This window comes from Chiloscyllium plagiosum, unplaced genomic scaffold (genome assembly GCF_004010195.1).
Source record: "Chiloscyllium plagiosum isolate BGI_BamShark_2017 unplaced genomic scaffold, ASM401019v2 scaf_7208, whole genome shotgun sequence".
NCBI classification, from domain to species: domain Eukaryota; kingdom Metazoa; phylum Chordata; class Chondrichthyes; order Orectolobiformes; family Hemiscylliidae; genus Chiloscyllium; species Chiloscyllium plagiosum.
In genome coordinates, this window is record NW_025215138.1 from 1 (window position 1) to 14,526 (window position 14,526).

The 14,526-nt window shown below is 43.2% G+C and overlaps 1 protein-coding gene across 1 annotated transcript; it reads left to right on the forward strand.

Annotated features, from left to right (window-relative positions):
• The first annotated feature begins 2,829 nt into the window (after window positions 1–2,829).
• Window positions 2,830–5,230, forward strand: LOC122548175 (B-cell lymphoma 6 protein homolog). The gene is made up of 2 exons (XM_043686724.1): window positions 2,830–3,061; window positions 4,271–5,230. The coding sequence occupies exons 1-2, from the start codon at window positions 2,867–2,869 to the stop codon at window positions 4,409–4,411; spliced, it is 336 nt and encodes a 111-aa protein (XP_043542659.1). The 5' UTR covers window positions 2,830–2,866; the 3' UTR covers window positions 4,412–5,230.
• Window positions 5,231–14,526: the final 9,296 nt, after the last annotated feature.

The window sequence follows — 14,526 nt, forward strand, 5'->3', positions numbered from 1 at the left end:
AATGGAAGGTGCTAGTGCTTTTTGTACACTCCTACTTTTCACCGTGTAGATGTGTGAAGGCCAGATCTTCAGCTGAAACTTCTGCTTTTGAATTGGAAACAGAACCTGGAGTGTGCAGCAGAGAGTCTTAAGTTTGGTTGAATCAGGAGGATCTTCAGTCTGTTGTACCTGGTGCTGATTCTTTGGAATAGCTGTCTAGTCAGTCCAACTCTCCATTATCCTGTACCTTTCTGGCCCTGAACTATTTGAGGAAATCGCTGCGAGAAGATAATTGAATTAGAAGCCCACAGTACAGAAGAGGCTCTTTGGCCCATTGAGTCTGCAGTGACACAGAAAATTTCTCTCCATTTGCATAACATTCACTTTCTAGCACTTGGCTCATAGTTTTGAATATTCATGGTATTTCAAATGCTCATCCAAGTACTTTATTAAACAGTTGAGGTATCCTGCCTCAACTACACTCCCAGACAATGCATTCCAGATTCCTACCACTCCGGGTCAAAAAAAAGGTATTCCCCATATCCCCTCTTAAACCACCAACCTTTCATTCGTGAGCTTATATCCTCATTTTACTGACTTTTCAACTAAGAGGGACAGCTGCTTCCTATTCACCCTTTTCATGCCCTCATAACCTTATGCCTCACATGGGTTCCCTCTGTCTTCTCTGCTCAAAAAAAGACACCTGAACATATCCAGCCTCTTTGTAACTAATCTACTCCATTCCTGGTAACATCCTGGTGAATCTCCTCCGCACTGGATAAGGTGCAGCTATATCCTTCCTATAGTGCAGTGACCAGAACTGCACAATATTTCAGCAGTAGCCTAACTGAAGACATATACAGCTCCAACGTTTCCTCCCAGCTCTTATAATCTATGCCATGACTAATAAAAAGCAAGTGCCCCATAAGCTTTTCTAAACACCTTATTAACCCGTCCTGCTGCCTGCAGAGGTGTTCTGTGGATGAGCAGCCCTCTGATCTGTGAGCTTCCTAGTGTCCTGCGATTCATTTAATAATCCCTTGTCTTGTTGTTATTTACAAAATGCATCACCCCTCAATTATCAGAGTGAAGTTCCATCGGGCAGTGATCTGCCCTGCTGACCAATCCATTCATATCCTCCTGTAACCTAACTCCTCCTCCCATACTGTCAAGCACCCAGCCAATCTTCCCACCCGCAAGATTTCCTTGTCGTCTTTTTTAATATCACAAACATAAAGGGACCCAGCACTGATCCCTGTGGTGTACCACTGGACACCACTCCAGTTATACAAATAGTCTTCTCTTATCACAAAGTCACAATGTAGATCCCATCTTGCCAAGTTACTGACTCTTAATGTTTTTATCTTTTATCGGTCTCCTTGTCAAAGGCTTTGAAATCCATATAAACTACATTAACGACACTACGCTCATCTACACACCTGGTCTTCAGTTTACAAAATGCAATCAGATTTGTTCGACATCGCCTCTGACAAAGCCTGATCAAACCTTCCCTCTGCAAGAGGGGATTAATTCTGTTCTGAATTTTCTCTAATAGCTTCCCTACCACTGATTGTGAGGCTCCCTGCTCTGTAATTCCATGGTTTATCTCTACTGTCCTCCTTGAAAAGTGGAACCATATTAGCTGTCCTCCAGTCCTCTGGCAACTCCCCTGAGGCCAGAGAGAAATTAAAAATTTGTCAGAGCCCCTGTAACTTGCCTCCCTGCCTCCCACAACAGCCTGGAATACAGCTTTCTCAGATCTGGTGATTTGTCCACTTGTAAGCTTGCCAAAACCTTCAATATCTTCTAGCTGACAGTCCAACTCCTCAAGAACCCGTTCGTCCCTCTTCCTAAATTCTGATTGGAGGAGTTTGTGGAAAAGACTGAAATTGGGTTGGCAAATTGGGATGAAGTCCTTTTGAGCAAAGGTTGATGGTTTAACCTGTTTGCGACTTGATTTGAGCCTGAGAGAGAGTTTTTTAAAAGCAAATCCTATGCAGCTGAAAGATAAATCTATTTTCTATGGTTTTGTTCATGAGAGTCTCTACTTTCTAAATGCCTAGGATCAGATAACTGCTGGTTGGTCATTGCAAGGTTTTGCTATCTGGTGCAATATCTAAAGTTATCACAAACTAAATAAAGTTTCAAGCTTAGTGTTTCAAGAAAGCAGAGAATTTGTGTTGGTGGGTACAGAAGCTGATTAAAAAGGGATTCCTGTTCTATCTAGTAATGGGTATTGGCTTTTTGGAAAACTTCTAATTTTGGTTGATTGGTCGTAGAATTGAGGAACTTCGAGGTCAATTCCCGGAATGGCGGGACTATCTTACACTGAAAGATTGGAGCGACTGGTTTTGTATACGCTTGAGTTTAGAAGACTGACAGGGAATCTGATTGAGACGTATAAGATTATTAAAGGATTGGACACTCTGGAGACAGAAAGCATGTTTCTGCTGATTGGTGAGTCCCGAACCAGAGGACACAGTTTAAAAATCAGGGGTAGGTCACTTAGAACAGAGTTGAGCAGAAACTACTTCACCCAGAGACTGGTGGGTGTATGGAATGCTCTGCCCCAGAAGGCTATGGAGGCTAAGTCTCTGGATACTTTCAAGAAAGAGGTAGATAGAGTTCTTAAGGATAGTGGAATCAAGGATTATGGGGATAAGGCAGGAACAGGATACTGATTGAGGATGATCAGCCATGATCATAATGAATGGTGGTGCTGGCTTGAAGGGCAGAATGGCCTACTCCTGTATCTATTGTCTATTGTCTATAAATGTGGGGAGACTGGAGAGGCTGCTGGAGTTCAGTGTAGGAAGAGCAACAGTTTCCAGTGATAGTGGCTTAATCACCAAGCACACCAATTAGTGAATCTGATTCCTGGACAGTTATGACAGATAAGTTTGCAGGGATGGCTGAACTCAATTCCAAACTTCTCTTTCCAAAGGTAGCACATCTTCGAGCTCATGTACTGATTCACACTGGAGAGAAACCGTATCCATGTGAAATCTGTGGGACTCGCTTTCGCCATCTGCAGACACTCAAGAGTCACCTTCGGATCCACACAGGAGAGAAGCCTTACCATGTAAGTAAACAATGAGGATGCTGGGGCAGAGTTAGGTGGCAATATTGGTTACTTGTCCAGGGATAGTACCTCAAACCCGGAGTTCAAATCCCACTGGAGTAAGTAATCAAACTCAACTCTGAATCTGGGGGCTATCCAAATAGTAATTAAAATGCAGGCAATTCCTTCACTGGATGGAGTCTTGTCATTGACTCCAGAATCCAAGCTTGGGTAGACAATCTGTCATGCATTTGAAACAATGACTCCCTCATACATGGTGAAAAGGATGGTCGATGTATCACTGACTCCCATTCCAATCTTGAAAGCAACTGCCTGCAGCTTTTTTTGAGCAGAGAGCAGGTGAGAGTCTAATCCCTTCGTCCCTGGATTTCTGGGATATTTGCCCTCAGGATATTATTGGTGGGAATGGAGGTGGTCCCTTCTGCAGTGAAATAGCAAGGGAATTTAAGATGTCAGCAGAAATGTTTTGTGGGATGGTTCTCTCTTGCACATGGGGATGATGAGATGGGAGCTTGCTGCTGCATATATGTCTGGACCTTTGTGCTCACGAATGACAGGATGTCACATGACAAATGAAAGTTGACACTCCGTGGTCTTGAAACTCCCCCATGTTTCTCAGTTACACTGAAGCGTGACTTTGATAATGAGGAATGGCAAGGTTGAAACAGCTGAACAATCACTGGTATCACCGTAGGAAAAAGTGAACAAATAAGGGAAATAATCAATGTCCCAGTCATCTGTTTGGGGGAATCATTGATGGAGAGAGAGGTGATTGTCAGCACATAGGATGGTGCCATAAGGTTTTCTACATCCTGAAAAAAGGCTCTTTTTTTAACACTTCATTGGAAAGACTGCCCCTGTGGGCCAACTCTACTGTCTTTACATAGCCCTCTCAATGTTAAACTAGATTATCAGCTTGGCTTGTGAGTTGGACCTCTGATCTGGGATACAAACCCACTATCTTCCGAGAGGCTAGTTTTCCCTATGGGGTAAAAACAATGACTGCAGATGCTGGAAACCAGATTCTGGATTAGTGGTGCTGGAAGAGCACAGCAGTTCAGGCAGCTCCAAGGATCCTAGTTTTCCCTATGCCCACACTGAAACCTAGACTTTCTCAAAAATCGACAGACTCTTTTTGAGATCAATGATCAATGAGTATGAACATCAAGAATCTTTCTCATTCGCCAATTATTTCTTTTCTCTGCACAGTGTGAGAAATGTAATCTGCACTTTCGCCATAAGAGCCAGTTACGACTTCACCTGCGACAGAAGCATGGAGCCATCACCAACACGAAGGCCCAGTACCGTCAGCCTGTGGAGACACAATCTGATCTCTGTCAAGCTCGCTGAGTGCTCTCAAACTTGGAACATTTGAGGAAAATTGACTTTGTTGAGGTGGTGGAATTTCTTTGAATTGTTAAGGGTTTTCATTGTCTCCATGTGGCAAACTTTACAACAGGTGTCATCGGATAAAACTCTAACGGGTTTCTTAAGCTTGTGAAAAGAAGTGCTTGCAATTATTCTGGTTAATAGATATTGGAGTGTTTAGCTTTTAAAAGATGCCTCTCTACTCTAATATAAAGAAATGTATGAATATATATATTTTTCCTGTGCAAAGCACAGCAGAGTTGTATTATTATATACGAGTGGGAAGGGTCGATATTTTTAACCAAAGTTTTAGCTATGGCAGTTACAGAATGATGCTTCAGACAGATTGTCTGCAGGCAGAGCACAGTCTGAACATCTTATTGCTTAAAGCACTTAAGATATTTTGTCTATTGTGAAAATTATATATGTGCTTTTGAAGTATTCTTTACAGTGGTTTCCAAAAAGTAAGGTTTACATTTGTCCAAATGCTGTATTCATTTTTCATTTGTGGTGTTCTTGTCTTGTTGACCAGAGCAGATCCATTGGTGCCTTCTACGTGCTAAAGCTGATTGTCCCAAAGGCCCTGATACTCCGACTTTTTGCACCTCCCTCATTCCTTTCCTTCCCTACCCCTTCTGTACTCCTCTCTCTTCTCCTGGATCCCTCAGTGCTCTGGGGTCACAGAGCTCCGCTGTGAGCTTCCAACACAATGTTGGCTTAAAAACAGGGCAATGATTTGAGAATTTTTATCACATACTGTACAATATAGCTGTAAGGATGTAATAAAGATATATCGCACTGTCCCAGGTTCATTGTCTGCTTCTGTTTAGGTATGCATTTCCCCTTCCCTGCACAAGCTTTGGTTGCTCCCTATCAATTGGAGTGTCGTTTTGGGAAGGAAGCTTGCTTTTTATAAAGTCTGTGTCTACATATGACCCCAGATCCAATCCAGAACTTGATGCAGTGCTGCAGGAGTCTTTATAAAGGTACAACAAAATTGCTCAACACCTCTCCTTCAAGAAACACAAGATTCAATGTTTGGTGCAGGCCATAGTTTGGACGTAGTCTCCTATTGATCTACAGTTCACTATAGCCAGGAACAACTTTCAGCAATTTATTGTTTTGGAGCAGTTAACAATCCAATCTAGAAAGATGTTGTCTTTAAATTGGATAGACTCTGAGAAAGAGTCAAGTTTGGCTCACTGTGCGCCAGCGAGTGAAGTTTAGCTTGACTTCTCAGGAGTGTATTAGGTTAGATAATCAGAGGTAGGATTTGGTGTCTGTAGAGGAACTACAAATATTAATTTGCAGAAATAGATTCCTTTAACCTGCTGTCATTGGTAACATCAAGACTGATTGATCCATATCCTTACCTGCTCCAGATAATCAGTCACCCCCTTGTTTGCCATTAGATATTTGCTAGTTTAGAAGGATGAGGGGGAATCAGGTTGAAAATACGATTCTAAAAGGCTGCCTGACTGGGTGAAAGGTGGATGTTTTACACCTGCATGGAGAATCCAGAACCAGGAGCAGACTCCGATGCAGGACAATACATTTAGGACTGAGAAGGGGAAACGTCTTCAGACAGGCCAGTGAGCCTGTGGAATTCTCTACCACAGAAGGCTGAGTAGCTGAATATTCTCAGTTGTTGATTTTAAAGGCATCGAGGGCTGTAAGGAGTATGGTGCTGAGACAGAATCAGCCATGATCATGTGGCATCAGAGCAGGCTGAAAAGGGCAGAATGGACCACTATTCCTGTTTGATGTGTTGCTGGAAAAGCGCAGCGGGTCAGGCAGCATCAAAGGAGCAGGAGAATCTGGCTTATGCCCGAAACGTCGATTCTCCTGCTCCTTTGATGCTGCCTGATCTGCGCTTTTCCAACAACACATTTTTCAGCTCTGATCTCCAGCATCTGCAGTCCTCACTTTCTCCCACTATTCCTATTTGTCATCTTCTGAAGGCAGAGCAAGAGATTTCACCTATTTGTTTTAAAAAAAAAGTCACTGATTGAAAACTGACTTCCTTGATCTGGATTCTCAGGAGGAAATGTCCTCTCTGCATCTACCCTGTCAAGATCCCTGTGGATCTTCATCGTTTCAATCAAAAGGGAAGAGTAGTTGAGAGAGGGAATGCCAAACCTGAGTAGCTGAGCCAGAGCCACCACGTGCTGGAAAGCTGCTTGAGACCTGTGTAACTTGAGGGTTGCTGAAAGTTCTAACAATCAGTGGGTATGTTAGATTACTGCATACTTGTACTGGTGCATAGGCTGAAATTACTCTAGGCTGGTGGCAAGGAAAGATCCAGCAGTGTTCTTGTTGCCAACCAAACTTATGGAACAGTTGCTCAAATGTGATGCCTCCCCGGTTGATCAGCTTAATGGTGTCGATATTGCCATTTGCTGAGTAACCTAAAGAGAAATGGTACTTGATTGCTGCTCACTGGATGTCAGGAAGCTTGTGTGAAAATATATAAGGGGTCTCATTCAAAGCTTATCCCTGTCCTCCGTTCACACTACCAGAAGCCCTGCACTAACTCACTGAGGCACCAAAAGACTTGGGAGTGAAAGTAAGGCCATTCAGTCCATCAAGTCCACTCTGCTATTTAATCGTGGCTGATGGGCATTTCAACTCCACTTACCTGCACTCGCCCTGTAGTCCTTAATTCCTTGTGAGATGAAGAATTTATCAACCTCTGCCTTGAAGACATTTAATGTCCCAGCCTCCACTGCACTCTGCGGCAATGAATTCCACAGGCCCACCACTCTGGCTTAAGAAATGTTTCCTCATTTCTGTTCCAAATTGATTTGCTCTAATTCTAAAGCTATGCCTACTGGTCATTGTTTCCATTAGGCAAGGAGACAATGTCCACTCTTTCTAAGCCATGCGTTATCTTCTAAGTTTCTATTAGATCTCCCCATAACCTTCTAAACTTGAATGAATGCAATTCCAGGATCCTCAGCTGTTCTCGTATGTTATGCCTACCATCCCAGGCATCATCTTTGTGTAACTCTGCTGGACATGCTCCAATACCAGTATGTCCTTCCTGAGGTGTGGGGCCCAAAATTGGACACAGTATTCTAAATGGGACCTACCTAGATATTTATAAAGTCTCTGAAGCATGTTGCTGCTTTTACATTCCAACTCTTGAGATAAATGACAACATTTGCTTTCTTAATCATGGACTCAACCTGCAAGTTAACCTTTAGAGAATCCTGGACGAGCACTCTCAGGTCCCTTTGTACTTTATGAATTTTCTCACTGTTTAGAAAATAGTCCGTGCCTGTATTATTTTTTCCAAAGTACAAGACTTTGCATTTGCTCATGTTGAATTTCATCAGCCATTTCCTGGACCACTCTCCTAAACTGTCTAAATCTTTCTGCAGCCTCCCCACCTCCTCAGAACTACCTGCTTATCTACCTAACTTCATATCATCGGCAAACTTCACCAGAATACCCCCAGTTCTTTCATCCAGATCATTAATCTGTAAAGTGAACAGCTGCGGCACCAACACTGAACCTGTGGGACACCACTTGTCACTAGCTGCCATTCTGAGAAAGAGACGTTTATCCCACCTCTCTGCCTTCTGTCAGACAGCCAATCCTCAATCCATGCCAGTAGCTCAGCTTACTCAGCAGCCTCCAGTGACACACCTTATCGAAGGCCTTTTGGAAGTCTAGATAGATAACATCCACAGGGTTTCCCTGGTCTAACCTACTTGTTACCTCTTCAAAGAATTTTAACAGGTTTTTTCAGGCATGACTTCCCCTTACTAAATCCATGCTGACTTGTTCTAATCCAACCCTAACACTTACAAGAGCTTAGAAATCTCATCCTTAATGATGGATTCTAGAATTTTACCAACAACGGAAGTTAGGCTAATCGGCCTAAAGTTTTCCATCTTTTGTCTTGATCCTTTCTTGAACAAAGAGGTTACACAGCAATTTTCCAATCATCTGGGACTTTTCCTGACTTCAGTGACTTTTGAAAGATCACAACCAATGCTTCTGCTATTTCCTCAGCCACCTCCCTTAGAACTCTAGGATGTAGTCCAGTGGGGCCAGGAGGTTTATCAATATTTAGACCTTTTAGCTTTTGTAATGGCTAACATACTCAACTCTGCCCCCTGACTTTCCTTAATTGTTGGGGTGTTACTGATGTCTTCCACTGTTAAGACTGACACAAAGTACTTATTAAGTTCTTCAGCTATTTCCTTATCTCCCATCACTAGCCTTCCTGCATCAATTTGGAGCGGCCCAATATATACTTTTGCCTCTCATTTGTTTTGTATGTATTGAAAGAAACTTTTACTATAATTTCTAATATTACTGGCTAGCCTACCTTTATATTTGTTTCTCTCCTTCCTTATTTCTCTCTTTATTAGCTTCTGTTTGTTTTTGTAGTCTTCCCAACCTTCTGATTTCCCAGTGTTCTTGGCCACTTTATAGGCTCTCTCTTTTTCTTTGATACATTTCTTGACTTCCTTTGTCAGCCATAGCTGTTTAACCCCCTCCACCACACACACACACACACACACACACACCCCACTGGATAATCTTTCTTTTGTTTGGGATGAACTCTGTACTGTGTCCTCAATTACACTCAGAAACTTCTGCCATTGTTGCTCTTCTGCCTTCCCCGCTAGGCTCTACTTCCAGTCAATTTTCTTCAGATCCCCTCTCATGGTCCTGTAATTACCTTTATTTAACTGTAACACCATTACATCCGATTTTCTCTCCTTCAAACTGCTGGCTGAACTCTACCATATTATGATCACTGCCTCCTAAGCGCTCCCTTACTTTAAGAACTTTCATAACGTCTGGCTCATGACATAGCAGTAAGTCCACAATAGCCTGCTCCCATGTGGGCTTCCTCACAAGTTGTTCCAAGAAGCCATCCTGTAAGCATTCCATGAATTCCCTTTCTTTGGATCCACCGGTAACATGATTCACCCAGTTCACCTGCATAATGAAGTCCCCCATGATCACCGTGATCTTGCTTTTCTGACATGCCCTAACTATTTCCTGGTACGTCTTGCACCTCTGGTCCTGACCACTGTTAGGAGCTTTGTACATAACTCCCATTATGGTTTTTTTCTGTCTTTTGTGGTTCTTCAACTCCACCCACACAGACTCACATCATCTGATCCATGTCATTCAGTGCCATAGATTTAAATATATTCTTAACTAACAAAGCAATTCCACCCGCTCTGCCCACCTCCCTGTCTTTTCGATAAGTTGTAAATCCTCGGATGTTTAACTGCCAGTCGTGAACCCCCTACAACCATGTCTCTGTGGTGCCTACCACATCATAATCATTCATGATGATTTGTGCCGTTAATCATCTACTTTGTTACGAATACTACGAGCATTCAGGTAAAGTACCATAATGCTAACTTTCTTATCATTATTAGAATAAGATATCCTAAGTTATCCTTCCTTCCTTGTTGCATTCCTAGTCTACCTCTAGCTTAAACCCACCTGCACGCATCCTATCCTGCTGCTTACCTTTCCATTTAACTCCATACTCCTTGTCGCTTTCACTCCCCACCCCCCCAACCCCCCGAATCAGAAGTTTAGAGTCCTACTGACCACCCTATTTATCCTTTTCACTAGAACATTGGTTCCAGATCGGTTCAGGTGGAGACCACCCCAACGGCACAGATCCCCCCAGATCCAGAACTGATACTAATGCCCCATGAAATGGAATCCCTGTCTCCCACACCAAGCCCTTAGCCACATGTTTACTTCCCTAACCTTCTCATCCCTATACCAATTGGGCAGTAATCTGGAGATTATGACCCTTGAGGGGTCATAATTTCCTTCCTAGTGCTTGGTAATCCCCAAACAGATCCTCCACCCTGCCTTTGCCCATGTTGTTAGTCCAAACGTGGACCACAACAACTGAATCCTCCCCCTCCAATATCCTTTCAAGCCAGTCAGAGATGTCCTGCACCCTGGCACCAGGCAGGCAACACACCATGCGGGATTCCCGATCAGCTTCCATAGGATACTATCTAATCCCCTATAATTAACCCTTTTTTTTTGCTCCCTCCCTTGAATGGCCTTCTGCACCATGGTGCCGTGGTCAGCTGGCTCATCCTGTCCACAGCCCTTTCCCTCATCCGTACAGGGAGCCAGAATTTCATATCTGTTGGACAAGGTCAAGGGCTGAGGCTCCTGCACTCCTGAACTCAGAATCCCCCTACCTGCCTCACTTACAGTCACACTCTGTTGTCCCTGAACACTTACTCAATTTGAATTCCTTAATCTACCGGGTGTGACTACCTCCTGAGACAAAGCGTCCAGGTAACTCTTCCCCCTCCCGGATGTGCCGCAGAGTTTAAAGCTCAGATTTGAGATCATCAGTTCTGATCCAGAGTTCTTCAGGCAACCAACACTTGCTGCAGATGTGGTCACTGCCATTCACCATGGGATTAACCAGCTCCCAGATCATACAGCTACAACACATCACCTGTCCAGCCATAAGTACTTATTTAATTAACTTTTACAATTTATGTATTAAATAATTTCTAGTAGTTCTCTGTTATGGTCTTATTCAAATAACCAATTAGAACACACCTACTTAAATAGCAATCACTTGCCTTCCCAACAGCCTCCCTGCTCTGCCCTCACTTCTGCCCAGCCCCCATCGTGCTCTGCTGTAAAAAAAGACCGTTGGCTTTGAGGTAAGCTCCTCCAACAGTTTCTAAACACAGCACCTCTACTTCCTAAAAGAACAAAGGTGGCAAAGAAATGGGATCACCATCATTTTGAAATTCCCCTCTAAGCCACTACCACCCTGACTTTCTAATATACTGCTGTTCCTTTAGTGTTGCTGGTTCACAATCCCAGAACTCCCTCTGCATCAGCATTGTAGGTATTTCTAAATCTCAGTGTGCTCAGCTTGAAGAAGGCAGCTCACTCCCAGGAGAAAGTGAGGACTCCAGATGCTGGAGATCAGAGTCAAGAGAGTGGTGCTTGAAAAGCACAGCAGGTCAGGCAGCATCTGAGGAGCAGTAGAATTGATGTTTTGGGCATAAGCTGATGTCCAAAATGTTGATTCTCTTGCTCCTCGGATGCTGCCTGACCAGCTCACTACCAGCACCATTAGGGGCAATTAGGGATGGGTAATAAATGCTGGCACCCATTAATGACCATATCCCATGAAAGAATAGATAACTTCCACAAAGAAACTGAGCATGTCACTAGATTCTGGCCTATGACTCACCAAAGTGATCAGAGTTCATTGATTTTCAACCAGTGGTTGAAATGTGGCAGTTACACAGTTGAAGTGGTCTTTTTCTTGAGGTAAGATCTTGCATATCAATAGATTCTACACCATCTGGGCAGAGGGACCTGGAGACTCATGGATCTGTTTTTTTTTTAACATGGATGACATTATGGGAGAATGCGAGCTAAACATGTAGGAACTTGGCATCATAAATCGAGAGATTGAGTACAAAAGCTGGGAAGCTCTGTTGAACCTGTATAAACCACTGGTTATATCAGAAGTGAATAAATGCATCCAGTTCTGATCACCAAAACGTCAGGAAGAAAGTGAGGGTGCAGAGTGGATATACAGGGATGAAAGACTTCAGATACAGCTTGGTGTTATGACCATAACTGTTGGTAATATTGAACAAGCCAAATCCAGAATAAAACCGAGTTTGAGAGATAAGTTTATTTTTTTTACAGTTGGTTAATGTGATTAATCACTGAAACATTAACATCAGGCTGCTGAGTCTTTCACAACAGAACGTAAATTTATTACACCAAACAAACAGAAAGCCATATATGACAGTAAAGGAAGATTTTAAACAAAGAGCAACACAAGGTTTCAGCCTTTTTCCCAACTGTAACCTTTTACTGATACTCAATTCCAGAGAGATATCACTCCTTGCTCAACATTTATTTCTTAGCTGTAAACTGTTCTCCATCATTCGGTAGAAAAGGGCACATGCTGATGATACACTAAAATAACAGTTTTGTTCCTTGGTCCAAAAGCCTTATGGGTATTATTTGTGGCATATCTCATGGACTCCTCATCCAGTCACAATTGCAAGAATACATAGCAGATGTTCAGTTCGTGAAGGACAGACCCTTGGCCAGTTTTGTGTACAAGTCCTCTATGCGAGGGATTGGATATTTATCCAGCTGCGAGAGCAGGTTACTGGCGTTTGCTTAAAATCCCCACAAAGGCGAACCAACCCGTCAGACTTCACAATCGATATGCCCGATGCTGCCTATTCTGCAAACTGGACTGGTTTGATGATTCTTTTGCTTTCCAGTGTTCTGATTTATAGAGTCATAGAGATGTACAGCATAGAAACAGACCTTTCAGTCCAACCGGTCCATGCCAACCAGATATCACAACCCAATCTAGTCCCACCTGCCAGCGCCCGGCCCATATCCCTCCAAATCCTTCCTATTCATATACCCATCCAGATGCCTTTTAAATGTTGTAATTGTACCAGCCTCCACCACTTCCTCTGGCAGCTCATTCCATGCACGTACTACCCTCTGTGTGAAAACGTTGCCCCTTAGGTCTCTTTTATATCTTTCCCCTCTCACCCTAAACCTATGCCCTCTAGTTCTGGAGTCCCCAACCCCAGGTAAAAGACTTTGTCTATTTATCCTATCCATGCCCCTCAATTTTGTAAACCTCTATAAGGTCACCCCTCAGCCTCCGACACTCCAGGTAAAAAACCCCAGCCTGTTCAAACTCTCCCTATATCTCAAATCCTCCAACCCTGGTAACATCCTTGTAAATCTTTTCTGAACCCTTTAGGGTGTAGGTTTGCTTGCTGAGCTGTAGGTTTGATATCCAGATGTTTCATTACCTGGCTAGGTAACATCATCAGTGGCGACCTCCAAGTGAAGTGAACCTGTTGTCTCCTGCTTTCTATTTATATCTTTCTCCTGGATGGGGTTCCTGGGGTTTGTGGTGACGTCATTTCCTGTTTCTGAACCCTTTCAAGTTTCACAACATCTTTCCAATAGCCCAAATCCTGTACTCAATACTCAATAAAAGAAAGCATATCAAGCACCTTCCTCACTATCCTATCTACCTGCGACTCCACTTTCAAGGAGCTATGAACCTGCATTCTAAGGTCTCTTTGTTCAGCAACACTCCCTAGGATCTTACCATTAAGTGTATAAGTCCTGCTAAGATTTGCTTTCCCAAAATGCAGCACATCACATTTGTCTGAATTAAACTTCATCTGCCACTTCTCAGCCCATTGGCCCATCTGGTCAAGATCCTGTTGTAATTCTGAGGTAACCTTCTTCACTGTCCACTACACCTCCAATTTTGGTGTCATCTGCAAACTTACTAACTGTACCTCTTATGCTCGCATCCAAATCATTTATGTAAATGTCAAAAAGTAGAGGACCAGCACCGATCCTTGTAGCACTCCACTGGTCACAGGCCTCCAGTCTGACAAACAACACTCCACCACCACCCTCTGTCTTCCACCTTTGAGCCAGTTCTGTGTCCAAATGGCTAGTTCTCCCTGTATTCCATGAGATCTAACCCTGCTAATCAGTCTCCCTTGGGGGAGTCTTGTCGAATGCTTTACTGAAGTCCATATAGGTCACATCCATCGCTCTACCCTCATCAATCCTCTTTGTTACTTCTTCAAAAAACTCAATCAAGTTAATGAGACATGATTTCCCATGCACAAAAAGGCAAATGCACTGTGTGTGCCTTGTAGAATCATAGAATTGCTTCCTGGTCAACATCTAAGGTGGCCTTGTCTCCTTTCATAGTACCCAGACCTCCTGAAAAACATCTGGGTATTTAATTAGGATTTCAATCAGACAGCCATTTTCTAATTGAAAATTGTTGAGCCAATCAAGGAGAATCTTTCTCAACCAATTCTGCTCCAACAAGCTTGGACCTGAGCCTTTTACTACAGTCAATGGTAACTGCCCCAACTGATTCTCATAGGAGACTGGAACTGAAGTTGTACCCTTAATATATAACGGTTCCCCAGTTAAAGGTTCTCAGTTTAGCTAAGATCTTGTGCAAACTTAAGGGTTGGAGTCCTGAGCGGATCTTGCTAAAGACTGGTTCTGCAACCACTCATACAGCTGTG